Source organism: Coturnix japonica, chromosome 9 (genome assembly GCF_054131305.1).
Source record: "Coturnix japonica strain WE chromosome 9, WE-NBRP24, whole genome shotgun sequence".
In the NCBI taxonomy this organism is placed as follows: domain Eukaryota; kingdom Metazoa; phylum Chordata; class Aves; order Galliformes; family Phasianidae; genus Coturnix; species Coturnix japonica.
Genome location: NC_140671.1, coordinates 20,950,393 through 20,966,397, shown reverse-complemented (window position 1 = coordinate 20,966,397; position 16,005 = coordinate 20,950,393). Strand labels below are relative to the sequence as shown.

The following is a 16,005-nucleotide window of genomic DNA, read 5'->3' as shown; positions in this document are numbered from 1 at the left end:
GCTCCTCTACTCCGCTCTTGTGGGTATACTGCACCCAGTTCCGGGGCATCCATCACAAGGACATTGGAAGAGGGCCACGAAGATCATCAGAGGCTGCAACACCTCCTCTCTGCCAAAAGGCTGAGAATAAACTGGCTCCTCTGCCTGGAGACGGAGCCCGGGTGTACCTGAAGCAAGCCTAAAGGACTCATATGGGAAGCATAAAAATGACTTTGGTACAGAACTTAGTGGTTCAGGCACTCGACACACCGTAGCATCCCCAAAGCAGAACCACCACTCAGACCTGCTGCCATTGCAGCAATGCCATTGCATGAGTAGAGTACAGGCAGGCACTGGCCAAGCCCACAGCTGGCTGGTGGGGTGGTGTGGGAGGCAACTTTCATGCCATGAATGCAGTGACAGCCCCAAGGCCAGAAGCACCACCAGAACAGAGCTGCCCCTTCTATCACGGCCTTGACCTGTGGGCACTGGAGATACTGAGCCCCAGTGGAGCTGGGGCTGGAACCCAGCACTGCCTAGACCCAGGGATGGGAAGGAAGGTATGGGGGGATAGGTGCCTGGGAGAACACAACCCTGTGCTTCCAGCCCCAGGCACATGCTACCTTGTGAAAAGCGTACAAGAACCTCACTGAGAAATGTGTATAAGATCTTCAGTTTTTATTGTGCTGGCCTCTGAGGACCAGAGCTAACATGTGTTGGTCATGTTCGCCTACTTCTGTGGCATCTTTGGGGTTGGCTGTGGGCATTCTCAGCCTGACGTCCCCAGGTGCGGCTTTGCACCTGGGCTGGCCCTCGTCGCCTGGACTGGCTCCTGTGGTGTCTATGGAGCTGGCCCCGGGATTCTGCAGGCCGACGTTCCACAGGGGAGCGGCTTCGTGTCTGGGCCTGCTGCCTGGTCTGTCTTCTGCGACCAGCCGCTGGGGAATCCCCTGATGGCCGCAGTGCTCCCCTTCTGGTGTAGTGTTGGGAGCCACTCTCAGCCCTTGCAGCTGGTGCCTGGCTCCTCCGGGAGAGCCTCCGGGGATGGCTGTGGGAATCCAGGACCTGAGATTGTATTGGAGTGCGGCTTCGTGTCCGAGTCCGCTCACCCAGTCTGGACCTGCAGCTGCCAACTGCCAGGGAAGCCCTTGAGGACCGTGATGCCCTCTGCCTGGATGATGTTGTGGGGCATCTGTCAGCATGGCTGCTCCCATGGCAACCTCGGGGATGATTATGGATGTCTTCATCCATTTGGGCTGTCCCGGGCTGGCTGGACTGGCTGCCGCTCTCAGGCACCTGGGAACTGTGAACAGGCCCTGTTGCTGCCTGGCTGGCAGTGCTGGAGCTGCTGCTCTCAGGAACTGTGGAGTCGTGGGATGGCAGCAGTCCACGCTGGCTGAGAGTGCTGGGGCCGGTGACCTCTGAGTTTACACTGGAGGCTGTAAGCAGAGGCAGGAAAGTCAGCAGGATGGACCTCTTGCCCTGTTGTGGCCAGAGAGTCTCTGGCCAGGCTGCCCCATGCACCCACTGTCAGGCCTTGCCTGCCCCCCGCCTGGCTATTTGCTTCTTACCGGTGCCCACACCAGCACAGGCTTTGCACTCCCAAGCATCTGCGTCATTGCTCAGGTAGGAGCAGCGCCGGTGAGTGCCTTCCGCAGCACAAGAGCTGCACAGGAGCAGCTCCCAGGGCCTGGAGAAACAAACGGGTTGTGTCTGTGAGGACAAAGGCAGCTGAGCCAAGGATGCTCGTTCTGATAGCCTGTGGTGAGGCTGAGATCCCATGTGTAGCCCCAGAGGGCTGCTGAGGTAACTCACCCCTCTCCCTCTGCCTGCTCCCTGCCTAGTGGGTAAAGGCAATCACTGGCATCGCAGCGCTCGTGTCTCAATCCCAGCGATGCGTATGCGTTGTCATCCTCCCACGTTGGCCCGCTGCCAGAGAATGGAGAATACGTGATGAGCTCCCACTGCCCCTGGACTAAGGCTGACCCAGAGCAGCACTGTTCTTCTACCCCAATCCCATTTCCAGCTTCTCTGTAAGACTGAGGGCAGCCAGGGTTCATGGACAGCCTAGGGCTTTGCCTGCGTGAGCACTCCCTGGGCAGGTGCAGCTCTGGTGCCCTCATGTCTCAAGAGCCAGAAGAAAAACACCAACCTGAGTGGGATTCGGATGCCCATGACAAGCATGTCGGATAGAAAGGCATCCGTATCTCTGCAGAGGGGGCACTGAAAGCAGTTGACGCCTGCACGGATGGCCTGTCCCTGTAGCAGAAACACAGTCAGTGGGAGTGGGAGCAGGCTCGGGTGCTGTTGGCAGCCCGCTGCTTCTTGCCCGCTGTTTGAGGAGAGGGCTCCTACCTGGATGCAGGCCCGGTGGAACCAGGCGTGCTTGCAGGCTGGGCACACCAGGGTGAGGTAGGACTTCTTGTCCTCCACTGGCTCCATGCAGATAATGCAGTTGGTATTCTGCTCTGGAGCCGCCTCCGCAGCCTGCTTAGGGCTGTGCTGCTGGCAGAATGAACTGGGGGAAGACAGAAGGGACAAGCAAGGTGAGGAGAGCTGCAAGGGGGGGCAGAAGAACAGGAAGGAGCCCTGGGCCTTGGCCCTGGCTCTGCAGGCTGCTGAGAGGTGTCACAGCAGGTTCCTCACTTTCTTGGCTTGTACTGAAAGCAGGGGTTGTAGGCTCAGGTGAGGCCTGGCAGCCCTTACCTGTGCTCTCCAAAGTACTGGGTGACACATTCACCCTGCCGGGTACAGGACAGATGGAAACTCTGTTCACAGCCCGTCTCTGCACAGGTGATGGGGGCCCCCAGTTCGCCACAAATGAAGCAGTGCTGGAAGGAGCAGAGCAGCGTCATCAGGAGCAAGCTCAGGGCCTTTGCTGCTGGACCTCCTGCCTCTGGGCAGGGCTCAGGACACAGGATGCAGGCCGGGATGGCTTCCTCAGGACCAGGCTGAGCTTGAGGAGCCACTCCTGGCCCAAACCAGCCTGCTCCAGTCAAGTCCTCACCTTGTGCTCCGCTTCCTGGATTACGCGTTGGACGTCTTCTGGGGTCACCTCTGCCGTTCTGTCGACAATTCTTGCCTGCTGGAAAAGGCCGTTGGAAAATGCCTGTTCAAGAGAAAAGAGCAGGATGGTGTGAGGACAGAAAGGAAGGAAGCATTGCTTGGAGGAAGGCGAAAGGAGGGAGCCCCGGGGGAACTCACCATACAGAATGCATGAGCACATATCCCAAACTCCAGCTGCTTGGGCCCACAGATGTCCGGATCGGCATCGGTCTGGCCGCACAGCATGCATGCTGGAGAGGAGAGAGCAAAAGCAGTGAGCACGGTGCAGGGCCAGGTGTCCCTGAGGGCTGTCCCCAGGGGCCTGCACTGTGCCTGCCCTGCTGGATAAGGGATGGGGCTGAAGGCAGTGCAGGGAAACGGAGCATTGAGAGCCCATTGGTCCCAGCAGGCAGCCACAGGCCAAGCGGGTCCCCCAAGGCCAAGGAGCAGAGGGGCCCTGCCTGCAGTGGCTGGGGAGTCCCAGAGCACACCTGCCTACCCGCTTAGCCACAGGCTGAGCATCATAAGGCCTGTGCCTGGCAGCGTGGAGCTGCTAACAGGGATACTTGTCTCTCACCAGGTTCCCACAAGCGGGGAGCGTCCCGAATCCATGAGAACGTGGCGCGCATCGTCAGCGAGCACTTGCAGAGTTTCAGCTCCGGCAGCGCTGGGCTTTCTCCTCCGCACGCACCTCTGCCAACTCTGAGGGAGAAGCAGGATGAAGGTGAGTTTACAGCTCAGTCCTCTGAGGGGTGGGCAGCCTCAGGCAGCCCCTTCGTCCCTGCCCTCTCCGCACCTCACCAAGTCAGAACTTAGTGGTTCAGGCACTCGACACACTGTAGCATCCCCAAAGCAGAACCACCACTCAGACCTGCTGCCATTGCAGCAATGCCATTGCATGAGTAGAGTACAGGCAGGCACTGGCCAAGCCCACAGCTGGCTGGTGGGGTGGTGTGGGAGGCAACTTTCATGCCATGAATGCAGTGACAGCCCCAAGGCCAGAAGCACCACCAGAACAGAGCTGCCCCTTCTATCACGGCCTTGACCTGTGGGCACTGGAGATACGGAGCCCCAGTGGAGCTGGGGCTGGAGCCCAGCACTGCCTAGACCCAGGGATGGGAAGGAAGGTATGGGGGGATAGGTGCCTGGGAGAACACAACCCTGTGCTTCCAGCCCCAGGCACATGCTACCTTGTGAAAAGCGTACAAGAACCTCACTGAGAAATGTGTATAAGATCTTCAGTTTTTATTGTGCTGGCCTCTGAGGACCAGAGCTAACATGTGTTGGTCATGTTCGCCTACTTCTGTGGCATCTTTGGGGTTGGCTGTGGGCATTCTCAGCCTGACGTCCCCAGGTGCGGCTTTGCACCTGGGCTGGCCCTCGTCGCCTGGACTGGCTCCTGTGGTGTCTATGGAGCTGGCCCCGGGATTCTGCAGGCCGACGTTCCACAGGGGAGCGGCTTCGTGTCTGGGCCTGCTGCCTGGTCTGTCTTCTGCGACCAGCCGCTGGGGAATCCCCTGATGGCCGCAGTGCTCCCCTTCTGGTGTAGTGTTGGGAGCCACTCTCAGCCCTTGCAGCTGGTGCCTGGCTCCTCCGGGAGAGCCTCCGGGGATGGCTGTGGGAATCCAGGACCTGAGATTGTATTGGAGTGCGGCTTCGTGTCCGAGTCCGCTCACCCAGTCTGGACCTGCAGCTGCCAACTGCCAGGGAAGCCCTTGAGGACCGTGATGCCCTCTGCCTGGATGATGTTGTGGGGCATCTGTCAGCATGGCTGCTCCCATGGCAACCTCGGGGATGATTATGGATGTCTTCATCCATTTGGGCTGTCCCGGGCTGGCTGGACTGGCTGCCGCTCTCAGGCACCTGGGAACTGTGAACAGGCCCTGTTGCTGCCTGGCTGGCAGTACTGGAGCTGCTGCTCTCAGGAACTGTGGAGTCGTGGGATGGCAGCAGTCCACGCTGGCTGAGAGTGCTGGGGCCGGTGACCTCTGAGTTTACACTGGAGGCTGTAAGCAGAGGCAGGAAAGTCAGCAGGATGGACCTCTTGCCCTGTTGTGGCCAGAGAGTCTCTGGCCAGGCTGCCCCATGCACCCACTGTCAGGCCTTGCCTGCCCCCCGCCTGGCTATTTGCTTCTTACCGGTGCCCACACCAGCACAGGCTTTGCACTCCCAAGCATCTGCGTCATTGCTCAGGTAGGAGCAGCGCCGGTGAGTGCCTTCCGCAGCACAAGAGCTGCACAGGAGCAGCTCCCAGGGCCTGGAGAAACAAACGGGTTGTGTCTGTGAGGACAAAGGCAGCTGAGCCAAGGATGCTCGTTCCAATAGCCTGTGGTGAGGCTGAGATCCCATGTGTAGCCCCAGAGGGCTGCTGAGGTAACTCACCCCTCTCCCTCTGCCTGCTCCCTGCCTAGTGGGTAAAGGCAATCACTGGCATCGCAGCGCTCGTGTCTCAATCCCAGCGATGCGTATGCGTTGTCATCCTCCCACGTTGGCCCGCTGCCAGAGAATGGAGAATACGTGATGAGCTCCCACTGCCCCTGGACTAAGGCTGACCCAGAGCAGCACTGTTCTTCTACCCCAATCCCATTTCCAGCTTCTCTGTAAGACTGAGGGCAGCCAGGGTTCATGGGCAGCCTAGGGCTTTGCCTGCGTGAGCACTCCCTGGGCAGGTGCAGCTCTGGTGCCCTCATGTCTCAAGAGCCAGAAGAAAAACACCAACCTGAGTGGGATTCGGATGCCCATGACAAGCATGTCGGATAGAAAGGCATCCGTATCTCTGCAGAGGGGGCACTGAAAGCAGTTGACGCCTGCACGGATGGCCTGTCCCTGTAGCAGAAACACAGTCAGTGGGAGTGGGAGCAGGCTCGGGTGCTGTTGGCAGCCCGCTGCTTCTTGCCCGCTGTTTGAGGAGAGGGCTCCTACCTGGATGCAGGCCCGGTGGAACCAGGCGTGCTTGCAGGCTGGGCACACCAGGGTGAGGTAGGACTTCTTGTCCTCCACTGGCTCCATGCAGATAATGCAGTTGGTATTCTGCTCTGGAGCCGCCTCCGCAGCCTGCTTAGGGCTGTGCTGCTGGCAGAATGAACTGGGGGAAGACAGAAGGGACAAGCAAGGTGAGGAGAGCTGCAAGTGGGGCAGAAGAACAGGAAGGAGCCCTGGGCCTTGGCCCTGGCTCTGCAGGCTGCTGAGAGGTGTCACAGCAGGTTCCTCACTTTCTTGGCTTGTATTGAAAGCAGGGGTTGTAGGCTCAGGTGAGGCCTGGCAGCCCTTACCTGTACTCTCCAAAGTACTGGGTGACACATTCACCCTGCCGGGTACAGGACAGATGGAAACTCTGTTCACAGCCCGTCTCTGCACAGGTGATGGGGGCCCCCAGTTCGCCACAAATGAAGCAGTGCTGGAAGGAGCAGAGCAGCGTCATCAGGAGCAAGCTCAGGGCCTTTGCTGCTGGACCTCCTGCCTCTGGGCAGGGCTCAGGACACAGGATGCAGGCCGGGAAGGCTTCCTCAGGACCAGGCTAAGCTTGAGGAGCCTCTCCTGGCCCAAACCAGCCTGCTCCAGTCAGGTCCTCACCTTGTGCTCCGCTTCCTGGATTACGCGTTGGACGTCTTCTGGGGTCACCTCTGCCGTTCTGTCGACAATTCTTGCCTGCTGGAAAAGGCCGTTGGAAAATGCCTGTTCAAGAGAAAAGAGCAGGATGGTGTGAGGACAGAAAGGAAGGAAGCATTGCTTGGAGGAAGGCGAAAGGAGGGAGCCCCGGGGGAACTCACCATACAGAACACATGAGCACATATCCCAAACTCCAGCTGCTTGGGCCCACAGATGTCCGGATCGGCATCGGTCTGGCCGCACAGCATGCATGCTGGAGAGGAGAGAGCAAAAGCAGTGAGCACGGTGCAGGGCCAGGTGTCCCTGAGGGCTGTCCCCAGGGGCCTGCACTGTGCCTGCCCTGCTGGATAAGGGATGGGGCTGAAGGCAGTGCAGGGAAACGGAGCATTGAGAGCCCATTGGTCCCAGCAGGCAGCCACAGGCCAAGCGGGTCCCCCAAGGCCAAGGAGCAGAGGGGCCCTGCCTGCAGTGGCTGGGGAGTCCCAGAGCACACCTGCCTACCCGCTTAGCCACAGGCTGAGCATCATAAGGCCTGTGCCTGGCAGCGTGGTTGCTGCTAACAGGGATACTTGTCTCTCACCAGGTTCCCACAAGCGGGGAGCGTCCCGAATCCATGAGAACGTGGCGCGCATCGTCAGCGAGCACTTGCAGAGTTTCAGCTCCGGCAGCGCTGGGCTTTCTCCTCCGCACGCACCTCTGCCAACTCTGAGGGAGAAGCAGGATGAAGGTGAGTTTACAGCTCAGTCCTCTGAGGGGTGGGAGCCCTCCTCCCACTGTCAGCCTCAGGCAGCCCCTTCGTCCCTGCCCTCTCCGCACCTCACCAAGTCGCACTGAATCAGGGCCTGAGCTTGGCCACGGTTGTTCTGTTTGCAGGCGCCTGGGTCACAGTGGCCGCTCCCTGCCACCCACTGTGACAGAGTCGCCGCTGCCCGGGGGGTGAAGGTGAAGGCCCTCAGAACCCAAGCAGGACACTGTCGGCTGTGTCTAGACTAAAGGGCTGGGCTTCTCCCTGATTTCTTCTCCGATGGGCCCAAATGTGTTTGTGCTGCTACAGGAACTGTGTGACTCACGCACCCTCCTGACATATCCAGAATGTTTTAATAAAAATCACATTAAAAAAATAACAACATATCTTTTCTTCTGTAACCTACCTCTGACATGTATTTTACATGTGGTCAAAGGCCATTCTTCTTCACTCATTATGGATTTGGCAGGTCCTTGCATGGCTTAAATGGTGGACACGCATGCTTGAAAGGATTATGGCTGCACACAGCAGCAAAGTCTACTTGTTGTGTATTTGATTGCCATTGCAATACGCATGCAAGACCTCAGAAAGTCTTAATTGCTGCGACACAGCCAGTTAGGTCTGTGCAGTTTCCCAGTCATTTGCTTCCCTTTGTTCAGTGCTTTGGGCTTGCAGCGGACATATTCTGATTTCACTGTTGACACTTTCTATCTTTATGAATTTATGATAGGTTAATAAGCTTCAGAGATGCAAGCTCACGACTTCTGTGTTTCTTGTGGGCAAGGGCAATGCCCAAGGCAAACTTTTCTTGAAAAGGAGGAGAGCAACGTTCACTGTGAATGAAAAGTTAAGCTTTCTGAGAAGAAACACTCATATTTTGCTGTTGAGTGCATTTTCTATACATAGCGGCTGTGTTATAAGGTCAGAGAGACTGGGAAGAACTTGACTTAGAGTTCTTAGATGGAACAAGTAATCAGGAAATCTTGACAAAGTTGCCTGTTTTGGTAATAACAAAACAAAATAGTGAGTTCTAAAATTATTTGGTCAAATATCCTTCTTAGACTTTTAGTAAAAATAGACAGTGGCTAAAAGACCCGGCCCATTCAGACACTTTGCACACTCTCTTTTTTCATCACTAGTCACCACCTGTTTCACCCAAGGAATGGTATATTTTATAAATAATGTGTTTTTACTTGGTTCCACTTAAGTAGAGCTCCTCTTGATTTTATTTGATTTGAAATGTGTTGAGTTTCCAGTGACAGAGTTGGAAGAGCTTCCTTCCTGTAAGACTTTTATTCTCTCCCAACGCCTTGCCGGGAATACCGAATTTCAGTAGTGGAGAGCACCTGTTAAAGTTAGGGCTGAAGCTTTGAATATACAAAGTTCTGTGTTACTAATTTTATGTTTCTGTTTGGTATTTTCTGCACGTGAGTATTGCGTAGATACGCATTACATAGATACGACAGATTTGACCGAGACTTGTGCTGTGTAAAGCAGCTGCTGGACTCAGTTATTCCCTTTACTGTTGTCCAGTGGAACAGCGCCTCTGTGCAATGACTCGTTTTTGGGATGCTGAAAGATCTGGTTGTCATGGTTTTGTAATTTTGCTATCAGTATCAGTATTCCACATCATAACATCATGTAAAGTATGGATACTTCTATTGGATGTGCAGTCCACAGAAGAAGACTACATATCCCAGAGAACAACAGGGTTAATGATAAGTCACGGGACCAGGACGCTGTATAATCTCGTTCCCAGGCTGGAGTGCCCTCCTTCTTCTCTCGAACTTCTCGGAGAGTGGGAAGCGTTCCAGCCGTGTCGCCTAGAGTTCACAGTAGGCCTCTCGGTTTTCGGGGACTCTCTCTCTCTGTTTCGTTCAATTTGTTAGCCTCAATTATATTATATTGTGTTATCTTGTATTTCGGTATCATATTTAGTAAAATAAGTTTTTCCTCCTTAGATTGTCGCTGTTTTATCCCACTCCCTTTTTCCCCCTCCTTTCCGGGCCCCGGGAGGGGGGCCCACGGGGTGGCTTCCCCTGTCACGGGCATAGGTAAATCTAAGTAACCCGTGACAGATTTTTTGGTGGAGAATGCGGGCATAGAGCTTTTTAGCTTTTAGAACAACTCTCTCTTTACTCTTAAAGAGCTTCGTTAGGGGAGTGTTATCTTTTCGTAGCTGCTCACTGAGAACGTGACCTTGAAATACCAGACAAATTGTCAACATTAAGGGCTGCTGTACATTCTCAGCACTGCTATCTAACTTTTGTGTAGAAAAAAAGGGATTTCTTTCTCCCTTAGAGCAAAGCTAGCTAGCTCTGACTTTTACAGAGCCTGCCAGCTATGAATCCACTCTTCATCCCAGTTGCTCTGTTTAAGGGATTGAAAGCAATTATGATCTTCTTAAAGTATTGGTCAACTATTAACACCATAATTTGGTGTTGTGGAATTGTGCAGGTATATAGCCTAATAAGGTGGATACTGATGGAGACACCTGCCTGGTACTTTTATGAGATGTGGTATGGTCAGAATTTTGGCACCTACATCCCAGATGGAATTGTGAATCTTACAAACACTTGCATCCCAGATGGAATTGCGAATCTTACAAGTACTTGCATCCCAGATGGAACAGGCAATTTTACAAACACCACCATGTTTAATTCATTGTACAGGCTAAAAAAACCCTTTTTATTTAGGTTGTACTCTCAGATTTCCACACGCCTTTCAATAACTGAGATAGGGTTCATACTTGCATCCATGTTATCACTATTAATGAATGCATATATGTTCCTATGCATTCGTTCTATGCGGAAGTCTCCTCCAGAACCAGAGAATGATGACTGGCAGGGAATATGGAAAGGTTTAGGAAAAGTCTTAGAAGCATGGGGACCCGCAGTGTCATGGGATTTCACTCTTGAACACCTAAGGGACCCTAAGAAATTAAGTGAGTATTTGGGTCAGAGATCTAAGGAGGTAAACCTTATGTGGGGTTTGGCTTATGCATACCGTGCTTTGTATCATACTATTCTGGAGAGAGAGAGTTTCCGATCTGAGATTCAAGCCCAAGTTAATTCTTATCAGTCACAGGAGGCATCAGTAGCAATATCAGTTGCCCCTGTGGAAGGCAAGAAATGGAAACGGGTGTCCACGCGTCTAGAACGAAAAGAAGGAGAAGCACAGGGGGGGGCTGCAGAAGACCCAGGTGCCGGGCATGGAGCAGTACCGAAAAAAGCAAAGGCAAAAACCAAGAGGCATGAAGAAGAGACTGATGATGAGGAGGAAATCACCTATTGTCGACCTCTGAAGCTGACTGAAATCCAAGGCTCAAGAAAGGAGTTCACACGGCGTCAAGATGAAGGTATCCTTGCTTGGTTGCTTCGCTGCTGGGACAACGGGGCCAACAGCTTGTCTCTAGATGGTAATGAAGCTCGCCAACTAGGAAACATTGCCCAAGATGCAGGTATCGACAGAGGGATTAGCAGATGTTCGGATGGAGCTGCCACTCTCTGGTTGCGGCTGTTAGAAGCCGTGAGAGAAAGGTACCCCTATAAGGATGCTTTGAAGCCTAAATTTGATAGTTGGAATACCGTCCAAAAAGGTATTCAGCGCCTGAGGGAATTGGCCATGGCGAAAATGTTGTACAGCCCTGATCCAAGCGAACTTGACCCTGAGAGAGTGAGGGCCGATCCTGACATGTGGCAGAAAATCACAAGTACAGCACCAGAGAGAATGGCACAGTCATTGGTAACAGGTTCTAAAGGGTTCGTGGACAGATGGCCCCGAGTTGTTGAGCTGATTATAATGCTTCAAACCACCGATCAGCAGCTCCCTCAACTGCATGCCGCAGTTTCTGCCATCTCACGGCTAGAAAACCGAGTAGATGAAATGTGCAAGAAATTGTTTCCATCAACTAATCGTAATGATGATCCCGTAATAGTATCAGAAACAACTGATGAAGGTCAATCCTCGTACGGGCCACCAGGTCTAATGAAGGATCTGATCAAAGTATTCCAGTCCTACTCCTCACCTGCATCATCAAAAGTCTCAGCTGTTAAACGCACACGCTTCCCAGCTCGAGCAAAGAACAACAGTACGATTGCACCGCGTGTTTCCATGTGGCGCTACCTACGTGACCGTGGAGAAGACATGAGGAAGTGGCATGATCAGCCTACTTCTGCACTACGAGCACGGGTGAAAGAACTACTAGACATACCAACCACCAGTGGAGTTGCTCCAGTCATCACAGGTAACCAATAGAGGGGCCCTGCCCTCAGTCAGGGGAGGGAAAGGGATAATAGAGTTTATTGGACTGTGTGGATTCGATGGCCTGGCACATCAGAACCACAGCAATATAAGGCACTGGTGGATACCGGTGCACAGTGCACCCTAATGCCCTCCAGTCATGAAGGGACAGAATCAATCCATATTTCTGGAGTGACTGGGGGCTCTCAAGAATTGACTGTGCTGGAGGCTGAAATAAGCCTCACTGGCAAAGACTGGCAAAAACATCCTATTGTGACTGGCCCAGGGGCTCCATGTATACTGGGTATTGATTACCTCAGAAGGGGGCATTTCAAGGATCCTAAGGGGTATCGATGGGCCTTTGGGATAGCTGCTGTAGATATGGACAACATTAAGCAGCTGTCTGTTTTGCCTGGCCTGTCAGAGGACCCGTCTGTTGTGGGGCTGCTACGAGTAAAAGAGCAGCAGGTACCGATTGCTACAAAGACAGTGCACAGACGGCAGTATCGCACCAACAGGGATTCCTTGCTCCCCATTCATGATTTGATTCGCCAGTTGGAGAATCAGGGAGTGATCAGTAAAACTCACTCACCTTTTAACAGTCCCATATGGCCAGTGCGTAAAGCCAGTGGAGAATGGAGGCTGACAGTAGACTACCGTGGCCTGAATGAGGTCACACCCCCATTGAGCGCTGCTGTGCCGGACATGTTGGAACTCCAGTACGAGCTGGAGTCAAAAGCAGCCAAATGGTATGCCACCATTGACATTGCCAATGCCTTCTTCTCTATTCCTTTGGCTGCAGAATGTAAGCCACAGTTTGCCTTCACCTGGAGGGGCATTCAGTATACTTGGAACCGTTTGCCCCAGGGGTGGAAACACAGCCCAACAATTTGCCATGGGTTGGTCCAAACTGTACTGGAACAAGGTGGTGCTCCTGAACACCTGCAGTACATTGATGACATTGTTGTGTGGGGTGATACAGCAGAAGAGGTTTTCACAAAAGGAGAGCAGATCATCCAAATTCTTCTACAAGCCGGCTTTGCTATTAAGCGAAGCAAAGTAAAAGGACCTGCCCAGGAAATTCAGTTCTTAGGTATAAAGTGGCAGGATGGACGTCGTCACATCCCAGCAGATGTGATCGACAAAATCACTGCCATGTCTCCACCAACTAGCAAGAAAGAGACACAATCTTTCCTGGGTGCAGTAGGCTTTTGGAGGATGCACATTCCAAACTACAGCCTCATTGTAAGCCCCCTTTATCAGGTGACGCGGAAGAAGAACGATTTTGCATGGGGCCCTGAGCAGCAGCAGGCTTTTGAACAGATTAAACAAGAGATAGCCCGAGCTGTAGCTCTGGGGCCAGTACGGACTGGACAGGATGTAAAGAACATCCTCTATACTGCTGCTGGAGAGAAAGGCCCCACTTGGAGTTTGTGGCAAAGAGCCTCAGGAGAGACCCGAGGCCGACCCCTGGGATTCTGGAGTCGATCATATAAGGGGTCTGAAGAGTGCTACACTCCAACTGAGAAGGAGATCTTAGCCGCGTATGAGGGGGTTCGGGCTGCTTCCGAAGTAGTCGGGACTGAAACACAGCTCCTTTTGGCACCTCGACTGCCAGTGCTGAACTGGATGTTCAAAGGACAGGTTCCCTTCACTCATCATGCTACCGATGTCACCTGGAGCAAGTGGATTACGCTGATTACACAGCGAGCGCGAATGGGAAACCTCAATCGTCCAGGAATCCTAGAGGTAATCATGGACTGGCCTGAAGATAAAAGGTTTGGAACATCACCAGCAGAAGAGGTATCACGTGCTAAAGAGGCCCCACCATACAACGAATTACCAGAAAATGAAAAGAAATATGCCCTATTCACAGACGGATCATGTCGCATTGTAGGGAAGCATCGCAAATGGAAAGCTGCTGTGTGGAGCCCCACACGACAGGTTGCAGAGGCCACCGAAGGTAAGGGAGAATCAAGTCAGTTTGCAGAGGTAAAAGCTGTCCAGCTGGCCTTAGATGTTGCTGAACGGGAGAAGTGGCCAATGCTGTATCTTTATACTGACTCATGGATGGTGGCAAATGCCTTATGGGGGTGGTTACAGAGGTGGGAACAAAACAACTGGCAACGGAAGGGTAAATCTGTTTGGGCCGCTGAATTATGGAAGGACATTGCTGCCCGAACAAAGAATATGGTTGTAAAGGTGCGTCATGTGGATGCACATGTGCCCAAAAGTCGGGCTACTGAAGAACAACAAAACAACCATCAGGTAGATAAAGCTGCCAAAATTGAGGTGGCTCAAATTGACTTGGACTGGCAGAATAAGGGTGAATTATTTCTAGCTCGATGGGCTCATGAGACCTCAGGTCATCAAGGAAGAGACGCGACATATAAGTGGGCCAGAGACCGAGGGGTGGACTTAACCATGGACGCTATTGCGCAGATTATTCATGATTGTGAAACATGTGCCATAATTAAACAAGCCAAAAGGATGAAACCTCTCAGGGAGGAAGGGCGGTGGCAAAAGTATAAATATGGGGAGGCATGGCAGGTTGATTATATCACCTTGCCACGATCTCGCAGTGGTAAGTGTTATGTACTCACTATGGTAGAGGCAACCACTGGGTGGCTTGAAACATACGCAGTACCCCATGCAACTGCTCGAAACACCATATTAGGTCTTGAGAAACAAGTCCTGTGGCGACATGGCACCCCAGAAAGAATTGAATCTGATAATGGGACACATTTTAAAAATTCCCTTATAAATACTTGGGCCAAAGATCATGGCATTGAGTGGATTTATCATATTCCCTACCATGCACCAGCTTCTGGTAAAATTGAACGATATAATGGGTTGTTGAAAACTATGTTGAAAGCAATGGGTGGCGGAACATTTAAGCACTGGGAGAAGAATCTGGCAGAAGCCACTTGGTTGGTGAATACTAGAGGATCTGTCAATCGTGATGGTCCTAGTCAATCTAGCCCCCTACACACTGTAGAAGGAGATAAGGTCCCTGTTGTACATGTAAAGAACATGTTGGGAAAAGCTGTTTGGGTCCTTCCAGCTTCTGGAAAGGGCAAACCTATCCGTGGAACTGTCTTTGCCCAGGGACCTGGGTGCACTTGGTGGGTAATGCAGAAGGATGGGGATGTTCAATGTGTGCCACAAGGGAATTTGATGCTGGGGGAGTGCAGTCAATAATTTTATGTATTTATATGTATATATGTTTGCATGTGTAGTGTATTTTAGTTATTATAGTTGTACATTTAGTTATGTTACATGTAATTCTACTGTTTAGCTATCATAATTTTACATACGTGTATATATATGTATATATATATTTACCATGATGTAATAATGTAGAATAAGGGGTGGAATGTCATGGTTTTGTAATTTTGCTATCAGTATCAGTATTCCACATCATAACATCATGTAAAGTATGGATACTTCTATTGGATGTGCAGTCCACAGAAGAAGACTACATATCCCAGAGAACAACAGGGTTAATGATAAGTCACGGGACCAGGACGCTGTATAATCTCGTTCCCAGGCTGGAGTGCCCTCCTTCTTCTCTCGAACTTCTCGGAGAGTGGGAAGCGTTCCAGCCGTGTCGCCTAGAGTTCACAGTAGGCCTCTCGGTTTTCGGGGACTCTCTCTCTCTGTTTCGTTCAATTTGTTAGCCTCAATTATATTATATTGTGTTATCTTGTATTTCGGTATCATATTTAGTAAAATAAGTTTTTCCTCCTTAGATTGTCGCTGTTTTATCCCACTCCCTTTTTCCCCCTCCTTTCCGGGCCCCGGGAGGGGGGCCCACGGGGTGGCTTCCCCTGTCACGGGCATAGGTAAATCTAAGTAACCCGTGACAGATTTTTTGGTGGAGAATGCGGGCATAGAGCTTTTTAGCTTTTAGAACAACTCTCTCTTTACTCTTAAAGAGCTTCGTTAGGGGAGTGTTATCTTTTCGTAGCTGCTCACTGAGAACGTGACCTTGAAATACCAGACAAATTGTCAACATTAAGGGCTGCTGTACATTCTCAGCACTGCTATCTAACTTTTGTGTAGAAAAAAAGGGATTTCTTTCTCCCTTAGAGCAAAGCTAGCTAGCTCTGACTTTTACAGAGCCTGCCAGCTATGAATCCACTCTTCATCCCAGTTGCTCTGTTTAAGGGATTGAAAGCAATTATGATCTTCTTAAAGTATTGGTCAACTATTAACACCATAATTTGGTGTTGTGGAATTGTGCAGGTATATAGCCTAATAAGGTGGATACTGATGGAGACACCTGCCTGGTACTTTTATGAGATGTGGTATGGTCAGAATTTTGGCACCTACATCCCAGATGGAATTGTGAATCTTACAAACACTTGCATCCCAGATGGAAT

General features: G+C 52.0%; 2 protein-coding genes across 2 annotated transcripts; both read right to left on the bottom strand.

Annotated features, from left to right (window-relative positions):
- Positions 1-642: 642 nt before the first annotated feature.
- Positions 643-2,508, bottom strand: LOC146759802 (uncharacterized). Its single transcript, XM_085509315.1, has 5 exons — positions 2,335-2,508; positions 2,132-2,238; positions 1,795-1,908; positions 1,551-1,669; positions 643-1,418 (listed from the first exon to the last, which is right to left on the bottom strand). Exons 1-5 carry the CDS (start codon positions 2,419-2,421, stop codon positions 700-702), a joined length of 1,146 nt encoding a protein of 381 aa, XP_085365441.1. The 5' UTR covers positions 2,422-2,508; the 3' UTR covers positions 643-699.
- A 1,746-nt stretch (positions 2,509-4,254) lies between these two features.
- On the bottom strand, positions 4,255-7,857 carry LOC146759801 (uncharacterized). Its single transcript, XM_085509881.1, has 11 exons — positions 7,785-7,857; positions 7,450-7,558; positions 7,214-7,338; positions 6,795-7,105; positions 6,598-6,699; positions 6,297-6,421; positions 5,947-6,109; positions 5,744-5,850; positions 5,407-5,520; positions 5,163-5,281; positions 4,255-5,030 (listed from the first exon to the last, which is right to left on the bottom strand). The coding sequence occupies exons 1-11, from the start codon at positions 7,855-7,857 to the stop codon at positions 4,312-4,314; spliced, it is 2,067 nt and encodes a 688-aa protein (XP_085366007.1). The 3' UTR covers positions 4,255-4,311.
- Positions 7,858-16,005: the final 8,148 nt, after the last annotated feature.

What these genes read in the sequence shown, in the direction of transcription:
- LOC146759802 (XM_085509315.1), bottom strand. Translation starts at nt 2,421, where the DNA reads ATGGAGCCAGTGGAGGACAAGAAGTCCTACCTCACCCTGGTGTGCCCA. An exon ending in GGCATCCGAATCCCACTCAG is followed by an intron (nt 1,909 to 2,131) that starts GTTGGTGTTTTT and finishes ATTCTCTGGCAG; the next exon opens with CGGGCCAACGTGGGAGGATG. An exon ending in GAGCAGGCAGAGGGAGAGGG is followed by an intron (nt 1,670 to 1,794) that starts GTGAGTTACCTC and finishes TTGTTTCTCCAG; the next exon opens with GCCCTGGGAGCTGCTCCTGT.
- LOC146759801 (XM_085509881.1), bottom strand. Translation starts at nt 7,857, where the DNA reads ATGCAAGGACCTGCCAAATCCATAATGAGTGAAGAAGAATGGCCTTTG. An exon ending in ATGTAAAATACATGTCAGAG is followed by an intron (nt 7,559 to 7,784) that starts GTAGGTTACAGA and finishes CCCCCCGGGCAG; the next exon opens with CGGCGACTCTGTCACAGTGG. An exon ending in GGCATCCGAATCCCACTCAG is followed by an intron (nt 5,521 to 5,743) that starts GTTGGTGTTTTT and finishes ATTCTCTGGCAG; the next exon opens with CGGGCCAACGTGGGAGGATG.